Source organism: Rhinolophus sinicus, linkage group LG03, assembly GCF_036562045.2.
Source record: "Rhinolophus sinicus isolate RSC01 linkage group LG03, ASM3656204v1, whole genome shotgun sequence".
Lineage (NCBI taxonomy): Eukaryota > Metazoa > Chordata > Mammalia > Chiroptera > Rhinolophidae > Rhinolophus > Rhinolophus sinicus.
In genome coordinates, this window is record NC_133753.1 from 159817858 (window position 1) to 159838732 (window position 20875).

General features: G+C 35.5%; 1 protein-coding gene across 3 annotated transcripts in view; it reads right to left on the reverse strand.

Moving 5' to 3' along the window:
- The window catches only part of IPO11 (importin 11), a 157878-nt gene that overhangs the window by 32057 nt on the left and 104946 nt on the right, over positions 1 to 20875 (reverse strand). Inside the window, exon 28 of one of the 3 annotated variants that reach the window (XM_019743732.2) lies at positions 9326 to 9984. The exons of the other annotated variants lie outside the window; for them this stretch is intronic. Within the exon in view, the coding sequence (XP_019599291.1) occupies positions 9963 to 9984 (22 nt within the window). The 3' untranslated portion in view covers positions 9326 to 9962. Of the gene's footprint in view, positions 1 to 9325; positions 9985 to 20875 lie in introns of those variants that run through there. 3 annotated transcript variants of the gene reach the window in all.

The following is a 20875-nucleotide window of genomic DNA, read 5'->3' on the forward strand; positions in this document are numbered from 1 at the left end:
ATGTGACTAGGACTCTAGTTTCTTCCCTCTTGTTCAATTTTTATTAGTGTTTTTCTAGTAAGCATTTTACACTTCCATTTTTTCAGATAACTGATCCATTATCATAGAGCATGCCCCTTAAATTATTTTTCTGTAAGTGATAGATTTACATTTTACATCACATTTTCCTTTTCTTAGACCTGGAAGGAAAACAGGCATGCAGAAACACACACAAAAAAAATTTTCAGTTACCTTGTCTGAACAGTTTTATAATATAAAACTGATGATGAACAGTTTTTCATAGCAGCGGGTCCAAGGCAGAAATGAATCAGACAGAACCTTACCCAATTTTGAATTTTGTCTGATCTAACCAGACCACAATTATATACATTTGTACATCATAATTAATATTTGAAGTTATTCTCATATTATTGTATCTTAAATATAAGAGTTCAGTGAATTTAAGGTAATTTAAGAAAATAAACACATTTTTAAACACTAACAGCCACAACCAAATAAAATATTCTCTTAACTATACTTTCTACTTATATTGTTTAATAGGATTAAGCAAAGAACAGCAGTTTATGGAAAGGAAATAGCAGAAGAAGAAAGCTCTGACTTATCAGTCTTATTATAGAATTTCTACCACACCAGAAGCTATAAAAGTGGTGACATTTACACTAAAATTAGTTTGTTTTGTTTTTTCCCTCTAGGTGTTTTCCAGGACCAAGGCTGCAAATACTTTTGTCACTTAAATGGAAACCAAGTATATCCTTTCTACATGGCAAGTCTCTGCATGGTCATGAAAAAGTGTATTAATAAATCTAGCTCTTCTGACAAACACTGGCAAGGAAATGAAATAAACAATTCATAGTGGAAATTCACTAAGTTATTTTAAAAATGCAAGTTGAATTTTTTACACCCAACAATGATCCTTACAAAGGCTTTTATATTATAAACCATTCCCCCAATTAACTTTTTTTGTGCCCATACACATGGAAAAGCCATGATCTTCGAGACAATAAAAAAAACTTGAACAATTTATGTACAATGAGATGAGAAGAAACTGCCATCTTAGGTGATTTTCAAGACAAAGCCTGAGTTGTAAAAAGCACTGCCCAGTGAAGACATACTAGGTTTCCATAAAAAAGGAGACGATCAATGACCGGTGCAGACTGTTTGGAAAAGACACTCAGCTGATAAAACCCAATCAATGCTTGTTTTGGATGCTTTTAGAAGTCACTTAACAGACTGGTTCTTGTTTTATAAAAATATAAAAGACTTTACTAGAGATTTGGTAATAAGGGGACTGAGGTATGACCTCACCGCTGTCTGTTTGACATCGTTGTAAACAAAGCTACGCAATAAATAATCACAAGGAATCAGGAATATGTACCTTCAGATACATTTGTAAAAACCGACTGTGCTAATGTTATTCAAGTTGTACGACTTGGAGTCAAATTCTCGGGTAAGTGTTGTATGTCACACAGCTCAGCCCAAAATGAAAATAATGTGCTCTGGAGAACGGTGTTAGATAATCAACTCAGTGTTAGATAATCAACTATGTTAATTACATAGACACTGGTATTGAAGATTTACACAAAGCATTTGAATAAAACAGTATCACGGAACAAGCAGGGGGAAATCTCTCTAAAGTAGTATTTTACATTTTTTAATGTGTGTGTAATTAAACTAACTTAATATGATAGACATTTGACTATTTTGTTACAGCTTCAGAAGTTTAATGTATTCAAGCTGACTGAAAAACCTTATGTAGATTTGTCTTTTTAGGGAAAATTGGTGATCACCTTTTATTTAGACCTGCCTTGTATAGGCTCACTGCCAAATTCCTCCGAAATACTTCTAGCGCACACAACGACCTCTCTCTGAGCTCAGACCCCTAAGGACACCTGCACTCTTCTCATCAATTCTTGGCAATGTCACAAGCAACTCAAACTTAAGATCCTATACCAGACTTCTGAGTACCTCCGCAACAAAAAACGAAGAAACCAGAACAAAATAAATACTCAAACACAGGCTCTCTTCCAATTGTCCTTATCTGGATAAAGAGCAATGCTATCTAACCAGTGACTCAAGCCAGAAACCTGGGATTCAGTCTTGACCTTTCTTCTTTACTCTTCCGACACCCAATTCATCATCAAATTCTGTCACATTTACCGCTGAGATTTTTGTGTCTGCTTGTCCGTATTTTCACAATGAACATGGTAGTTAACAAGTCAATTCTGTCTCTAGTTTGAACTACTGCATAACTCCCTGTACAAGGACGCGTCTCCTGGTGGTTTCCCCTAATCCATTCTCTACGGAGACGATCAAGAGAGTTCTTTCGCAAAATCTGATCATGTCTCCCTTGCTTTTAAAACAAGAGATTTAACTTTTCAGTAACTTCCCATTACACTTGAAAATTCAAACTCCTACTCATAGTTTACTCAGCCCCATTTGACCTGGTTTCTGCCTATGTCTCTCTCTGCCATCATCTAACTTTGCATACTACTGTCCTGCTATACTAGCCTTCTTTTTGACAATTTCTAGCCTCGTGGCTTTCACTGTGGAATTCCATCTGCTAGGAATTCTATTGCCTGAATTTACTTCGTTAGTTGTATTTACAATAATAAAACTACAAGTGGGTATGGTCCTATAATGGAATAAACTCGGATTCTTTGTTCCTGAGTAGGGAAAAAGCCTGTTCTGTTCTTTTCTACTTTGTTTCTCTCTTGTGAGTCTCGTTTACAACTCACACAGAACACTTACTTCTAACACTACTGGTCACCAAGTGTGTGTGTGTGGGGGAAGGGGGGTTGTTCCCCACAACAAGCAATTCTCTGTGACACCAGTTGACCTCAATTTACCTCAATTCTAACACTACCTGGAGATAGTTACCAGATTGCACAGCTTAGGGGCTCAGTTGCACAGGACTACCCCCTAACCCCCAATTCAGACGCCAGTCCAAAGCCCATGTTATCTATCCCCTGTGCTTCCGACCAACCAGCTATAAGTCAGATGTACCCATGAGCCCTTCCTATGAACCCCTCCCTTGGGTTCAATTAATTTGCTAGATAGAGCACCTCACAGAACTCAGGGAAACACATTTATCTTAAAGGACAATGATGAATAGCCAGACAGAGAGATACAGAAGGCAAGGTCTGGGGGGGCCCTAGCAGGAACTTCTATGCCCATGGAGTTAGGGTTCGACACCCTCCCCGTATGGATATACTCCCCAATCTGGCAGCTCCCCAAGCCCTCAATTAATGGGATCTGATGGAGGTTTCATTACGTAATGATCAATTATTAACTCCATTTCCAGCCCCTCTCCCCTCACTAGAGGACGGAGGATGGGCTGAAAAGTCCAAGCTTCTAATCATGGCCTTGGTCTTTCAGCCCCCAATCAGGAGCCATCCGGGAGCTCACTCAGAGTCTTCCTGACAAAACAAAAGATGCCCTAGTGCTCTTCTCACTTAGGAAATGACAAGGGTTTCAGGAGCTCTGTGCCAGGAACAGGGGGCTAAGACTAAAAGATAGCTTTCATAGGTGAAAAGCAGATGATTGAAGGCAAGGGGTTTCAAAAGCCAAAACATGAGGAAACTATACTAAAACAAAAAATGTTGCTCCATGGGACCTCAAACAAAATATAACGTAAACGTACATATTAAGGTGAGAATTGAGGCTAGGAAAAGGATATCATAGAAGGTAACTGGCAAAAATAGTAGTAAAATTTCCAAAGCCAATGATCCAAACTAAGTACAGGCAAGGGTTTATACACACGAACTGCAAGCTCAGATAGGGGAAGTCATGGAGACAAAAGGAAGGCAGCATATATGCAGAGTCTCCAAACTACTCAGGATCAGAAAACTACTTTCTCCTAAAATATCGTGCCCTCTACTAATCACACGATGCCTCAAAAGAGTCAGGAGCAGTGAAACAACACACATCTGAGCCCGTAGCAGCAATACTATGCTTCCCTCTCATTCATGCTGCTTCCCCTGGGACATTTCTCTTTTAATCCACAGGGCTTCCCACATTAAGTGTGCAGCCACAAAAGCCTACTAACTTCAGTAGAATGACGACTAGAGGTAGAAGGCCCTTTTCTAAAACTATGCTTGAGACAGTATAAGACTGAAAAAACAGGGGCCCATCACCTTGCTACTATTGTTAACTGAAAACATTTAAGAAACAAGATAATAATTTGAGAAAACTGATGTATATCCCTCGCCACTCACCTAAGAGCTCATCATTAAGTCCCACAACAGAAAAGAAAAATAGAAGTTTTAATGAGCAACAAAATGGGCCCTCTCAGGAGAAAAAAAAAAAAGTTACTATTTAGGGGGAGATGGGTACAAATAAAGTCTAATCAGCAAACAAAGCACCTTTTGTTTGGTTTCACATATCTGATTCTTCTTCGCCTTAGTCCAAAGCAGCACATCATGTTACAAGTCCACACACGTTTCCCAGTCTGTGGCTCAGTAAAGGAGGGATCCTTGGAGCAAGGAAGGATGAGGAGCCCAACACAACATGAGGAAGTGCATGTGGGCCCGACTTAGCAGGAAGGCCAAGCAATAAAGCTCTTTTGCAGAACCTCGTAAAAGGTCCCTAAGATCTTCTACCATTTTTGCAACACTTAAAAATATGACAAATCTTACTATTAATTGTTGTTGTGAGGGTAAGATAATTGATTTTAAAAAAGGCCTAAAATTAATGTGGGTCCCCCTCCACCTTCAACATTTGGGTATTTACATAATTCATAAGTTCAAGAAATGTCCACATACATGTCATACATACATGTTTGCTCTATTTCTTGACCTGAGTGGTGGCTACATGGTTGTATCTACTGCTGTATGTGATTTATATATAAATAAAATTTTATTTACATATTATATATAAATACAATTTTAAAATGTGTATAAGTCTAAGGGCAAATATTTGTCATGAATTAATATTGGTGGAGGTGAGATCTGAATAAATTCTACTATTACTTGGAGGATCCCTAACAATAAAATATTCAAGACAATAGGAAAGAATAAAAATCTGTCCAACACAGGTGGCCATGAGGCAGCGTGAATGAACAAAGGAACCCTGGATTTTATGACTGAGAAGTCGAGACTCCACTAAGAGTAAGAAGTTGATGAAAAACAAAGAGGTACCCAGAGATCCTCTTTCCCTAAAACTTCTAAGTTCTACACAATTCCCTCACTCTCCCACAATGTCCACCCTTACCTCTCCCCAAGACTTAGCCTCCAGCTATCAAAACACTGGCAATCTCTCCTTTCCAAAAAACCACGAGACACCTCTGCCTTCCTTTACCCCAGGCTCCCTCAATCACCTGTGACCCTCTTCTATTTCCTGCTTGCTCCTGTTGAAGTCTCTGTCCCACACCACTGAAGCCCTCACCAATCCTGTGACACCAAATGTCTCCACTTCCTTGCTAGGAGGGAGTTGGGAATACATTCCCAGTTATCTCAGAAACGAGAGAGATGTTTCTGAAATTCCATGTTGGAATTCTAAATGTCTTTAAAAGTTATAATGTTATAAATAAATGACAGTTGAGTTCTATACTTCTCGTTTAAAGGTGAGGGGAGACTTTTTTGGTATGCCCTGGATCCTTAACCACCTTTTATGAAATTCAATGGAAAAAAATGGATCTGTATCTACAACTATCCTTCTGAAACTCAATCAATTTAAGCTGGAGCCCACCTCTTCTTAAGTGCTCTACACAGAACCTTTGGTAAATGCTAAAGAAATAGAGAAATCTCAAGAGTAAGCTTCTTGAGTTATATTTAGAATATTATTTGGTTTCAACTTTTGCTGTTTTGTTCAAGGTGGAGGCTGCTCAAAATGTGAAATAATTAAATACAAAAATTACAGCAGAAAATTTCTATGAACATATTACTTCAAATCAATTTTACCTTAAGTTTTTTTAGACTATGCAAATATCAAACAACAGTGAAATGTGAGCTACCTAACATTTATGAAAGGAACGGTTGCTAACAAAGACTGGAATGAGCACTTAGTGAACACCACTGTGTACAACGATAGCTCTATATGTAAATTAATAAGATTGAGGTTTTTCAGTTGGGCCTAAATCAATTAGAAGTTATATACAAAAACAAAAAACTTTGATAGCATTTCTAAATTACCTTCTTTAAATTGGCGGAAATTCTGTTTTAAGATTAAGATAAATAGTTATATCGATTTTACTAACTTCAATAGCCACCTATGCTGCTCCTAATGATCTTTAAGAAGATGTGGTTTATTTAGGTGGTGGGAAGGGGGACATGGAAGGGTTTTCACCTTTTATTTCAAGTCGTTCTGTAATGTTTGAATTCTTTTTTCCAATGAATTATGTACTTTTAGCAATTAAAGAAAATACTTAATTGGAGTCGTGGGGATTGGGAGTACACAACAAAAAAAGAAATGTATTATTAAAAATGTCTTTCAAGGGGCTGCCTGATGGCTCAGTTGGTTAGAGCATGAGCTCTGAACAATAGGGTTGCCGGTTCGATTCCCACACGGGCCAGTGAGCTGCGCCCTCCACAACTAGATTGAAGACAATGAGCTACTGCTGAGCTTCTGGAGAGGCGGCCGAATGGCTCAGTTGGTTAGAGCGCAAGCTTTCAATAACAAGGTTGCCAGTTCAATTCCCACATGGGATGGTGGCCTGTACCCCCTGCAACTAAAGATTGAAAACAGCGACTGGACTTGGAGCTGAGTTGCATCCTCCACAACTAGATTGAAGAACAGCGACTTGGAGCTGATAGCCCGTAGAGAAATATTGTTCCCCAATATTCTCCAATAAAAAATTTAAAAAAAAAAGTCTTCCAAGGTGAAACAAACACCACGTACTCTTTCACAATTAAATAATAATTCATGTAAGAACAGATTTTAAATATATTCACGTCTTCTACTAAAACCGCAATCAAGGACAAAGCTTTAAGCTGGGCAAGAAAAGCCCCCCCCCCCCCAAAAAAAAGAGAAAACTCTTGGAGACAGAGGGTTACAGCTTTAAGTTCTTTGCAATTTTTAATATATCTCAAAACTGCTCTTCAGCTCCTTTCTTCTTTTCTCTCAAATATGATAGGGGTTCTCGAAGCACGGTCTCTAGTCCAGCCGCATCAACGAACTTGGTTAAACTGCAAACCCACAGTCCCCATTCCAGACCCACTGAATCTGGAACTCCGGGAGGGGTGGGGCAGCAATCTATTTTAATAAGGCTTCATAGATATTCTGAGTTGGAGAGACACTGTCTTAGGTATAACGGATAACATCTTACAATTACTTCAGTTTCATAGTGCAAACTCAATAATTATCACCTGGTTTAAACACTCCCAGATTGTTTCAGGCTCATTTCACAGGGATAGTATTAACTTTTAATAATTAAAAAAACAGAAATTTTGAGGAAGGATGGATAGCACAAACATGAAATACAGAGGGTGCCAAAAAAATGAATACACATTTTAAGAAAGGAAAAACCTGTATTAAAATTGTAATACTCAATAGAGACCGCTAACAAAAAAGATGAATACAAGTCATGTGTATACATTTTGGGGGGGCACCCCCGGTATATAGTGCTTAAGAAGAAATTTTTAATACATATTTTTGGTTCTGGTCACTATTAACAAATCGAGTATGAGCACTTATTACATCCCTAATATTCTGGAGAGTGCTACACAAGTATAAATTTATGCTCATAGAGGAAAACATTACATCACTTCCATGACTTGAATTACCACCCATCTATGTTAAAGATTCTCACTCGAGACTACTGACATCTAGGGGCTCTTTCGTCTTATTCTTCCTCACCCGTCTCCCCAAAGCATGGCTTAAATGGTTACTGTTAAGAGTGCTCCTGGTGAACTGGACAAATGAAAGGTTAAAATTATTGACCTTTACCAGATAAATCTCTCCCTTTATCTTCTGTTTGCTGGTTATTTCCACGTGGAGTCCAATGTGAATCTGAAATGCAATGCATCTAAAATTGAACTCATTACTTTGCTCACACCACACTCATATCCCCACTCCTCTTGTCTCCTTTGCTCAGTGGATGCAGCATAAAGTTGCCCAAGCCCAAAATCTAACATCTTTGATTTCTCCCTCACCTGCCACCCATCAGCCAATCACCAAATCAGTTCCACAGTAGTTCCAGAATCCATCCTCGTCTCTGCCACTACCCTGGCCCAGGCCTCCAGCCTCTCTCTCCCGGATCAGTGATTCAGATCCCTTCCCAACTGAAGTCCTGCTTCCGGTCTTGCTCCTTCCAGAAAGAGTGCACTTTCTAAAGCGCAAATCTGATGTCACTCCATTGCTTAAAATCCTTCCATGACTCCCTGCTATGCTAGAGAAAAACATGAAATTACAACATCCTTCATCATCTAATATTTCTCTAGCGGCAAATCTCACACCACCACTCACAGCTCCAGTTGTATTAAATTTCAGTTCCCAGAAAAGCAGTGTTCTTTCTTTCTTCAACTCTTCTGATATGTTACCTGTATCTATTATATACAGCTCTCTTCACTGGGCTAATTCCTATTTATCTTTCATCGTCCAGTTTCAATGTTGCTTTTGTCATAAAGCCACCTCCCACTTCCGCATGTTATGCCCAACAGCATTCCAAGTGCAGCACTTACATGCTGTACAGTAACTGGTTCCCTCCTCTAGATTTCAAGTTGTACTGAGACTAGGAACCATGTCCATGGTTTTCACAATTATAACCCCAGCACCTAGGCAGTAGTATAACATGAAATTAAAGCATGGGCTCTGGAGGCAAACAGACCTAAAAAATGTCACAAGCTGTAACAATTTGGAAATTTCTTGATCTCACTCTGCGTAGGTTTCCTTATCTGTAAAATGTACATGGTACTATCCCTCAAGGCTTTTTAAGGATTAAATATGATATATAAAGTATTTAGCATAGTGCTTGGTATACAGAAATATTAGCTATCCTTATTACTGAAGACAGTGCCTATCAAAGAAAATTTTTGCTGAATAAATACAGTATTCACAAGTTATTAAAAACATTATTTATTTACGCGAAGATCATATAATTCATTATATTTCCAAATAGTTTGTAATTCTATAAGAAGCCTTCAGTTTTATTACGTTTACAGCACTGAAGTTTTCTTACAGTCTCTCTTTAAATTATAAAGCAGAATGTTCAAAGAGAATGACCTGTGACTCTCTTTCAGGAACAATTTGTTTATGAAGTCGAATCTGCTCCAAACCAGGGCTTTCGAGAGAATTTGGGCGAGTGTTACAAATTGAGGCAGTTACATTATACCTTGCTGATTGATAAAAGCTATAGTATTCGAGTCTATTTTCCCCTGAGTTTTCTGGTGCCTTTTGTTTTTGTTTAAATTGAATAACTTTGTAGATCAAAAAAATGATTAAAACACAAGCTAAGATGAAAAAAGCTAGCAAAATGTCAAAAGCCTCATTTAACTTTTCAATTTCTTGAGTACAAATCAGAGATGTTTTCCCTGACACTGAAGTAGCGTCAGCGGGTAGAGTGCTATTTTTTTCCGAGTTCAAGTTAATAGAAGAAGTAGGCTGTATTTGCACAGGTAGCACTGCAGTAGTCTCTAGTGGATTACCAAAGGTATTCTCTTGAAAAAGTCTACTGGTAGGTGAAGTACGAATTTGTTCCCAGAAAGTAACGTTCGTGGTATTTTCCAAATGTTTCCCATCTGTGGTTACTTTATGCCAGGCCATCATTAACGTAGTGGTCTTGTGATGAAACTGAGGAGACTGTGCAGCCCAAGCTCTGGATACATTTGTCGAAGATGTAATGCAATTTGTGAAGTCAGTCCACTTAATATGATGTAATGCTCTCCCACGCATGGATGGATGGGGGATTCTGATAATAGATGTTTAAGGTAATGGCTGAAGATGCTAGCCAGTCGCGAAGGCCCAATAGTTTGCAGTTACATTCCCAAGGATTAGAATTTGCCTGAAGATGAGTCAATGAAGGCAATGGCTTAAGGACCCTTGGATGTAAGTCTGTAATATTATTAAATGACAGATTAAGGATCTTCAAAGATGCTCCCATGTTTTCAAATGTATCATTATCAATGCTGATTATTCTGTTTCTATCTATCAAACTTAAGGTAAATTAAATTGTTTAACAAGCTAAATGTGTCAGAACTTAAATTTTCTTAATCATTATGGCTTAAGAGCAAATGTTTAAGATTATTAATTTCAATAAACCCATCCCTAGTAACGTTTTTGATTCTTGAATTTTTCAGGAGGAGATATTCCAAGTGGACAATGCAAAGGGCTGTATTGCTTTAATATGATTAGGAGACAAAGAAAGTCTTTTAAGACTCTTAAGTACTTCAAAAGCATTTGATGGTACTTTTGTTAAATTATTACCTTCTAGATACAAACAATCCAGGTTTCCAAGATGTTGAAAGCCTGAGTCTGATATCCTCAAAATGTTATTGTTTGATAAACCAAGTATCCGAAGAGCAATCATTCCAACAAAGGTACCACTCCTGAGGACAGTGAGGTGATTTCTCTGTAGATTTAAGTCCTGAACTGAAACTAGATCATTAAATATTCCTCTTGGAACAAAAGATACTGGACTAGACTGTGAATGTAAATTACGAAGATTGAATATTCCAGGATCCAAGCGCTTCATAAAATTATTATTTAGAAACAGAAAATATAGATGCCGCAAATAAACGGAGGCTTTTGGATATACATACACACTGCTCGTATTATTCAAATATAATGCTACAAGAGAATGAAGGCCTATTAATTCACTTTCACTTATATCAGATATATTATTTTCAGTCAGATACAGAAAAAGTGTACTTTCAGGAAAATTTTTAGGAATACTTGAAAGGCCTAAGTTACGGCAGTTAATTTGTCTCCCAGTGCAGAGCTGGCAAACAGATGGACATCCAAGTATCTCCTTATGAAATAATAATACAAGATAATAGGTAACAAGTAGAAACAGACGTAGGCAAGGCAGAGAAAAATGTAATCCACACATTGCCCTGTTCTTGGCTTTTCTGTTCATATCAGAATTGGCTATAAAAAGAGAAGGTAAAACTTTAAATCATCAAAGTTTTCTTAAAACGAAAGTTTTATAATACCAGAAATTCTGTATTTTATTTTATTTTTATTGGGATCAGCTAACAATGCTAAGTGTTATAAATTATACTGTGGAGATAGCATAAAATAATGAGTTTGGAATATGTTCTAGAATTATTAGCACCTCCAAGACATTAACCCACTGTTTGACAAAATGACAACTCAAATGCAATGAACTACAAAATAAAATGCTTGCTAAGTTAATTTAAAATATTACACTTGACCATAATAAAAGTGACATGATAATGCAGGGATACCAGTCTTGGGATATAAATATGTCCCTTCATCAACTTAAAGTCTAATATCAATTAAATAACAATTATGAAAATACACATTCATTACAGATCAGTTAAACTCCTTTTAAACTACAGGTTTTCACAAACCAAATTATTTTCATTTCAGCTAAAAGTTCATATTTAAATAAAAAGTCTTACCAAGAACAGGAAATTCATATTATTAACACTCGGCTGATTCAAGTAAAGGTTTTCTTTCTAAATCTGAAGAGCGACATTTCTAAACTCCATTTCTTTCTGTGGCACTGCTGACCTCCACCCCTCCACTTTTTTTTTTTAAATCACAGTTTGCTCAGGAAACACCACTCTTCACACTGGTTCCTCCACAGTCAGTGTGTAAAACAGAGGTTGCCATGGATACAGGAAATTGTGACAGGAAGTAATTTTATCTGTGTTTCAAAAATATTGTTGAAAGGATACCTCAGGAACTTATTTTTTCAGAATGCAGTTAATTTGAGTTTTCCTAAAGTACACACCTAAACATCTCATAATTTTAAAAACACCTTTTTATAGAAAAAAACAAACCAGAAAATTTTAAATATTCAGAATGAACGAACTCTGTATGCATCAACAACAGATAGCTATTGGGTGGAAATAGCAAATTGAAATAAGAGGGTAAGTGGGTTGGGGGGTGGGAGATGAGGGTAAGGGGGATCAAATATATGGTGATGGAAGGAGAACTGACTCTGGGTGGTGAACACATAATGGGATTTATAGATGATGTAATACAGAATTGTACACCTGAAATCTATGTAATTTTACTAACAATTGTCACCCCAATAAATTTAAAAAATAAATTTAAAAAAAAAGAAAGAAAGAAGTAAATGGAATAATACAATTTTGTGAATTTTTAAATGCATAAAATATTTATATTATTTTGAATACATATTAGGAATGTCAACTTTATTCCTTAAAAAAACCAGACAGCAAAAATAACAAGCCATTTAGAATGGTGATCACAAATATTACACTATCCTGTGTTCTTCATTTTTAATTTTTCAAAAATATTGTGTGTTTAAAAATGTTAAATACTACCAATTAGTACCTCAATCCATTAAGTTATATGCATTGGGTTGTAAAATGGTATCAAGTCACACACCAAATTTACTGAAAAAGGTTATCTTTTGGCAAAAAAACTTGGGGAGAGTATAAGAGGCCCTTTAATGACATTTTACCATATGTACATCTGAATTAGTTTTGAATCGTTAAAAATAAAAATATATCTGTGTATAATATGATATTTTAAGGTAAGGATTTAAAGAGTTGACTATAAATTGTTTATATTGTATACTATTTAATAATAATTTTCCAAAAAGCTGATTGCTTAGGTTTTCTAATTCTGACTTTCATTATTATTACTAATACCCTAATGATACACTTAAAATATCAGTGATAATATATAACTGTACACTATGATTCCCTTTTGAATTAAAGCGGCTTTACTTCACATAAAGATAATTACTTCAGATAATTATATGAATTATTTCATATTAAATATTACACACACACACACACACACACACACACACACACACACACTATACCTAGCACTTTCTATGACAAAAAATCAGAGGTACATAGTGAATAACAGTTCTTTATCAAATGATTTACAATCCTCACAACTATCTTTTGTGGCCGGCTATTGTTATTTCTATTTTATGAATAAAGAAATAAGAAAACAACAACCAAAACAGCCAAGTGACAGAAAATGACATGAATTAGGTAAAGATGGAACAGGAGCTAGGTTTCTCATGTCAGTTTTGTTTTGTATTTTCAATAACTCACAAAGTGGAATGAAGTATGTCTTGCAGCTTTTTCAATTGTATCCTACAACTTAAAGAGTTATGATGAAGTTCAGGACACACTAGCCCAAAATACAGCACCTTGGCATATTGAATATTTTAAGCTGAAGGAGTTTAGGAAAACAACAGAAGCAGGAAGGTGTCTCTCTGACCTCCCCATGCCCAGTCACACCCCACACCCTCTCCTCTGCCCTTTTCCCCAGAAAAAGGTTATAAAACCTTCAGATAGAGGTGCCCTCCCAATACTGGGAGGAAAGGAACATCCTTATCTCCAAAGACAAAAGGACTCTGAGCCAAACAAACAGGCCTTATAGTATTTCCTCTTCACTACACTTACCTCATACCCTTTGCCTTATCACATCTTTCCACGACTTTCTACCCTGTACCAAACCTAGCATAAAACTCACAGGTTTAACAATTTTGGGGGGTTTTCATTTCCTGTGTCGTGTAAAACTGTATGTTTTTCTCCTGTTTATCTTGTCTTCATTAGTTTAATTTCCAGACCCAGCCAGGGACTCTAAGAGATTCAAGGAAAATGTATGCCTCCCCGGAGTTTGGAAGAAATCAGAGAAATGGTCCATTGAAATAAAAATGAAGTTTAAAGAGGGAAAGCTCCAAGGTAATAAGACAGGAACATTAATTAATTTTGTCCTCTGTTCCAGAAATATCCAAAGCAGACAAAAACATTTATTCTTATTAGATCTTAAAAGTAAAATGTTTGGAAACTTACACCAAGGAACAGTGATAGAATAAAGTGAATCTTGCATTATTCATACCGCAAAAACTGAGAAAGCTAGAGTGACTGTAGCCAACAATAAATCTAAATGATATATTACAGTTCTCAGGTTGATACCCAGTAACGCTCCAATATCCAGAAGAGCAAAGTTTAGCCTCTGTTCATGTAGGAGTTGCAGCTCTTAGACACAAGTGATCACTACTAGAGAAGACCACAGAAATTAAAACCTCAGAAAATGTTGATGCAGGAACGGAATTCAGAGACTCTTCGGCTTACTTCTATGACCACATCATTAATTAGTGGCCACATTGGCCACTCCAGTTTTAGATTAAAACTCAGTTTCCCACTGTACTTACTGAAAGATACATTTCCCTGTGTTTGGATTAATTATTGTCATTTCACAGCAATTGATATTATTTAGGTAATTTTAAATCTTCTCATGAGCTTTAAATCCTGTAATGTGTTTAGTAAAATCTTCATGATTTCCAATGCATCATAATTCTCACCAATCTGAACTCTGACATTTTGGTTTTGTTCTGGAATAACAGATCATCATAACGGTTCCTCATATCCTTTTGGTGATTCTTACTAATTTTCATTAGAACTATTTATGAATATTACACTCAGCATCCTAAACGGGCTTCCTCCCTTTTCTTTCCAGGAAATTGACTCACTGACTTATTTTTCTCTAATTCTTCTTTTATACTGCCTTCATCTTCAAATAATGTCATGCTTCAGGTATCAACACATAGCTATTTCCTTTCCATTCAGAAATTCCATTACAAGTATGAGAATGTATAATTAAGAGAACAATTATTCTATTACGATTTTTAAATATAATACCATCTATATTAGATGTATAGCATCTAATATCAAGATGGGGTTATATATAAGAATAGTTTACAATAGATCTTATGATCTTAAGTTACTTATGGACGCAAGAATCACAATTTACAATGAGGTATACAATTAAAAACAGTTCAGTACCAATAAAAAATATTACCATTTTTCTCAATGTAGGGTGGAATTTTAATGAGCAGCAGTATCTTAATAGACTGCTATTCAGTTGCAAGGAAAATAAAACAGTAACTTCACAGTGGAGAAATCAGACAGCACCTTGACCACAATTAGTGTCATTAATAAGAAGCAGGAGACACCATGTGCCACCAGATGTGATATTTCAAGGACACAACATCACTTAGGTAACACACCAACCAGGAATACATAACCTGAATCTAATCATGAGGACACATCAGAAACACTCCAAATGAGGAACACTCTAGTTTTGTTGAGAGAGGGGGAGGGAGGGGAAAAGGGAGAGAAGGAAAGAGAGAAAAAGACTGTATTTTTCAAAAATGTTAGTCATAAGAAAGAAAGACAAACTCAGGAAATGACATTACAGAGTAAGAGGCTACAAAGAAATGGCGACAAAATGCAATACCTGATCCTAGATCAAAGTATTTAGGGGTAAGAGGCCATGATTATGCAACTTACATGCAAATAGTTCAGAAAATGAAACATGATGTACATTGTGTATATGTAATGTATGTATACATACAGAGAGAGAGAGAGAGAGAGAGAGAGAGAGAGAGAGAGAGAGGCCAACAATGTCCCAGTTCTCATGCTCATGGAACTTACACAGTAGTGGAGAAGACAGGCATTAAAAAAGTACCAGACACCCAAATGTCCTTCAATGGTTGAAGGCGATACATCCATACAATGGAATACTACTCAGGATTTAAAAAAAGGAACATTCTAATGATACATGCAATAGCTTAGATGAATTTAAAAGGCATTATACTGAATGAGAAAGCTAGTCTCAAAAGTATACTGCCTGATGTCCTTTATGTGACATTCTCGAAAAGACAAAATTATAGTGAAAGAGGGGAGCACGTAATTCCCAAAGTACACAGTACATATGTAGCACATAAATACAGCACAAAGTAGTTTCCTCGGGTGATGAAACTGTTCTTCTGTGCTCTGATTGTGGTGATGCTCGCGCAAATCTACACGTGCTAAAATTTACAGTAATGTCAACTCCCCAAAAAGTCAATTTAACTCTATGTAAATTTCATAAATAAAAGTTTTAAGAGAGTTCTTATATTTTAGAATACAAATATTTGTGGATAAAAAATAAAATACAAAACTACTAGACAAACACTTGTTTGTTTTAAAATCATGATCAGTTTTATAAAGGAAAAGCAAAGAGTGTTTCGAAGGTATTAGAAACATGCCAATTTACAGAATTTGTCAAAGTTCTGAGGCACAAAGGAGCTCAGCGTATTCCAAAGACAGACAGACAAGCCAGCACGAATGGTGTAGAATGACTGAGAGAGAGCACAGATCACAGTTTAAAAGTAACAGAACTTGGGTAGTAAAATTTTTAAAACACTAAGGTATATATGTACTGATGTTTTTCAGGGGTTCCCACATCAGTATACAATAATCAATCAACTAATAGTCAAAAACCTTTGTGTCCAGTAAGCTTCCCAAACGTGAGTAATGGCACAGCAGAACCAGTTAAAAGATGTTTCTATCACAGTGAGATACCACTCACCCACGAACTTGACTATAATCAAGAAGAAATAATACAAGTATTGGCAAGGACGTGGAGAAATTGGGACCTTCGTACATTGCTGGTAGGAATGTAAAATGGTATAACTCCTTTGAAAAACAGTCTGGCACTTCCTCAAAAGGTAAAACACAGAGTCACCATATGACCCAGCAATATCCAAGAGAAATGAAAACACACATCTACACAAAAACTTATACATGAAAAATAGCAACATTACTAGTAATAGCCAAAAAGTAGAAACAGCTCAAATGCCCATCATCTGATGAATAGATAAACAAAATGTGGTAGATCCATATAAGAGAATATTATTCAGTAATGAAAAGAAATAAAATACTGATATATGCTACAATATGGATGAAACTTGAAAACATAGTAATTTAAAGAAGCCTGTCACAAAAGACTACATGTTGTCTGATTCCATTTGTAGGAAAAGTCTGGAATAGGCAAATCTATAGAGACAGAAAGCAAATTAGTGGTTGCCTAGGGATACGGGGGAATGAGAATGAGGACTGCTAAAGTGTACGTGGTTTCTTTTGGGAGTAATAAAAATATTCTAAAATTCATTGTGATGATAGTTGCACATTTCTGTGTATATACTAAAAACTACTGAGTTTATACACTTCAAATGGAGTACATTGTATGGTCTGTGAATTATATCTCAATAATGCTGTTATCAAACACACACATAAGTTTCTAAGACATTTTTCTTACGAAGGACAAAAAATTGACAACTAATTTTTACTACAGAAAAGCTACTAAAATATTAGGTTAAAGATTTACAGATATAAGGAAATACCATAAATAAGAAAACATGACCTTGGTGTAAAAGACACATACTCTTGTAAAGGATGAAAATAAAATTCTATCCTGTTAAATACTGAGGAATAGTCAAGCACAATTCAGGTAAAACAACGTGCCCACAATTTAAAAATTGCAAACTGCCTTTTATTCAACTATGTTTAAACTATACCAAAATACTACTCTTTGGAACTTTTTAAAGGATGATATCATATATGCTATTCTTGAGATAAATGAGAATTATGGCGAGGTACTAAGTGTCCAATCCAAGCAGGTTTAGTAAATCTGATACCCAGGGCATTTTATTATAAGAAAATTTGTCCTGGGAAGCAAGCCATCATACCTAAAAGTCCTGCTCCTTTGTCAATCTCTTTTTGAATTATTCAACTAGTTTATGTTAAATATTCTCCATTGGTGATTTCTTTAAATCTTAAAAAAAAAAGTGAAATTCAAAATTCTTAAAACACTTAATCTCAAAGAATACTTACTGATATCTGAAATTCTTGGAACTGCATTATAAAAATGTATCTTTGAAGTTGAAGGATGAATTGTTATTTTAGAGAAGAATCAAAGCAAAGTTTAATTATTCATTCTCAACTACAAGTAATAGTTCTTGTTTCATCTATGCCTTTGGAGGAAAACTCTCTAAAAACATTAAAAGAGGTATATGTAAATAATGTTATTTTCATATAAAAATTAGCTGAAGAAAATACTAGACCCCCTATATACAGAATATAGACTCCCTCTATGTACACATAATATAAACTTGGAATTACTCCTACTAAAGAAATAGTAAAATAAAAGGACACAAGACAGTTTTACTGAACAATTTAAAAACAAAAAACAAAACTGACTGCACTATGTTCAGGTGACCAAGAAGATAAAATAAGAATGTACAGAGTAGACATAAGCACATTCATGTAGCATAAGTTGGTCATAATGCACAATATTTAGAAAGATCATCAAATAAAAGGTGACATTCCTTAGAACATATGTGGTCCACACATATTGCTTTTAATGAATTAATGAACAGGTATACTCAATATACCTAAACATGTACTGAATTTAAAATAAATGCATGTACACACATAGACTTAAACTTTTAGAACTTTGTACTACAGTAAATAGATGGATGGATGGATGGATCGATGGATGAGAGAGGGAGAAAAAGGGATGAAATAAAAACAGCTAACCTCAGGTATTCAGACAGTTTGACGTTACATATGTAAACTCATTTAATCTTTACAGCATTCTCATCAGAAAATGTTTTTAGTATCCCCATTTTAAAAACAAGGAAACTTAGGCACAGGGAAGGTAGTTACTTGGCCATGGTCATTCGCAAGTGACTGGTGGCACTGAGAATTGAGTGTGGTTCTAAAATCTATAGTTTTTTACCAAATTTCTGAACCAGAAGTAGTATAATAGATTAGGACAAAAGAGAGTTTCACAGTTTCCCAAATGGTCATTCTTTACAGGAGTGATTCTAAGCTGGCGGTGGGAGGGTCTATTGGCATATCCACTGGTTACAGGTCAGGGGATGCCACTAAATATCCTACAATGCACAGGACAGTCCCCATAACAAATATTATGTGGCCCAAAATGTCACTAGCATTGTAGTTGAGAAACCATGCTTTAGAAAAGTGCCTTTCTGCATTTGAAAATCCATTATAATAAACAGAGAAGAAAACAACTTTTACCACTTTAGCCAGATTAAAAAAATCATTACTAACATTATTCTCTAAGACCTGCTTATTTTAGGCAAGGGAACTGTTATACTGCAAAGTGTAAAAGAAACACAGGAACAGGAAATTATTATTACATGGGAGATCAACCAGGAAATATCATTGGGGATGTGGAAGGGGGAATAATTTCCCCAAACTCTAACAACTACAAAGTTGTTAATAGAAGAAAGATTATAACAGAAAATGATAAAACTGCTGACTTAAATGTCAACATTACCTTCCACTAAAACATGTGAACATAGCTCTTCCCAAGTTACATCATGGGCCAATGACTATGTGGCAAATTTGTACAGCAAACAAGTTTTTTTGGTTATTCAGATCATTACATTTTCTGTATCTATCAATATCTTAGTCAGTAATCCATTAAAAACATTTTAAAGTTAAATCATTATTTTTTAAAATTCTATTACCACATTATTCAAAACTTTCTTGGTATCTTTAAAATGATATCAATTCACTACCGTCCAATAGATTTTTCAATATTGACTTCATTTTAAAAACCAAAATAAGAGCTGATTTTCCTATCGCAAAGCTATCTCCTCACAACATTTAAGTTTGAAATTTTAATGTTTAAGAGAATGTCAAGTCTTAATAAAGTCTGGCCCTCAATTTATATAAACTGACATAAGCCCCAGTCTAAGTCTTCCTTAGACTTATAAAAGAAGCCTTATATTTCCTTATAGAAGCCAACTGTTTCCACAACTTACATATCAAAGATATTTATGAACCATATACATAAAATTAAATATGGAAGCAAACAGTATTCTTATACAAAATGTAAATTAATGTGCTTTAGATTACTTTCTACACTTCTTAACCTGTATCATTTCTAGTTTACCCTCAATAATCTCAGTTCTGTATTGGGGAAAACTCTAACCTTAATATTTTTTTCCATTCATTAATTTATTCTAGAAATGGGAAAAGAGTGCTGATTATTGCCAAAGACCAGGTTGTTTAATATTTCCATTTTAAAGGCCTGAAAAATTCTCAAGTCACTGTTTTTCCACCAAGACAAAGTGAAACAGCAATAAATTAAAATGTAGGCAGCCTGAATTTGGTTGCCAACTATAAAGAAGATGCCATTCAATTTCAATGTGAGGAAATAGGAGGTCATATGTAAGTCCACCTGAGAAGCAGCATTACCTGGTAGCTAAAAGAGCAAGGCCTGGCTTCAAGCTGCTCAAGGTCAAAATCTGCCCTACAACATGCCACATGCCAGACCCTCGGCAAGTTACTTAACATTTTAAAGCTATTTCTTTGCTCTGTAAAAAAGAGGATAATCATGTCTATACCTCAGGACTGTCTTACAAATTAAATGAGAAATAAATGCAAAAGCACTTAGCAAAACATAAGACATATAGTAAGTGCTCAACAATTATTAACTATTGTTATGATGTGAGGACAAAATAATTACTTATATTCGTAATCCAAATCACCATACTGGAATAATACGTACATTTTAAAAATGGATTTCTAAAGCTAATTGGATTTTACTAATTTATCACTAGGATGTGTGTGCTCTAAAAATTTCTGAAGATGAAGATCTAATATACTATTATTATTATTCTCACAGTGTCAAGGCTTAAGGTCCACTTTTATGCCTTTAAAATTAAAAATACCCCCCCACTCCCCACACACAAAAGGCATATAAAAGACAGGGATAAAAACAAAGAAAACAGATAGTCTTCCTTAAACTTCAAATCAAAGCATTCTGTATTTGCTTTATGGTAATGAGAATTTTAACAATGATGATGAAGTATAATATAATGACTTCATTTATAAAAGGAGAAAAAAACAACTTGCAAGCTTCTTTATACATAATCCAAAATAAAATAAAAAATATGTAA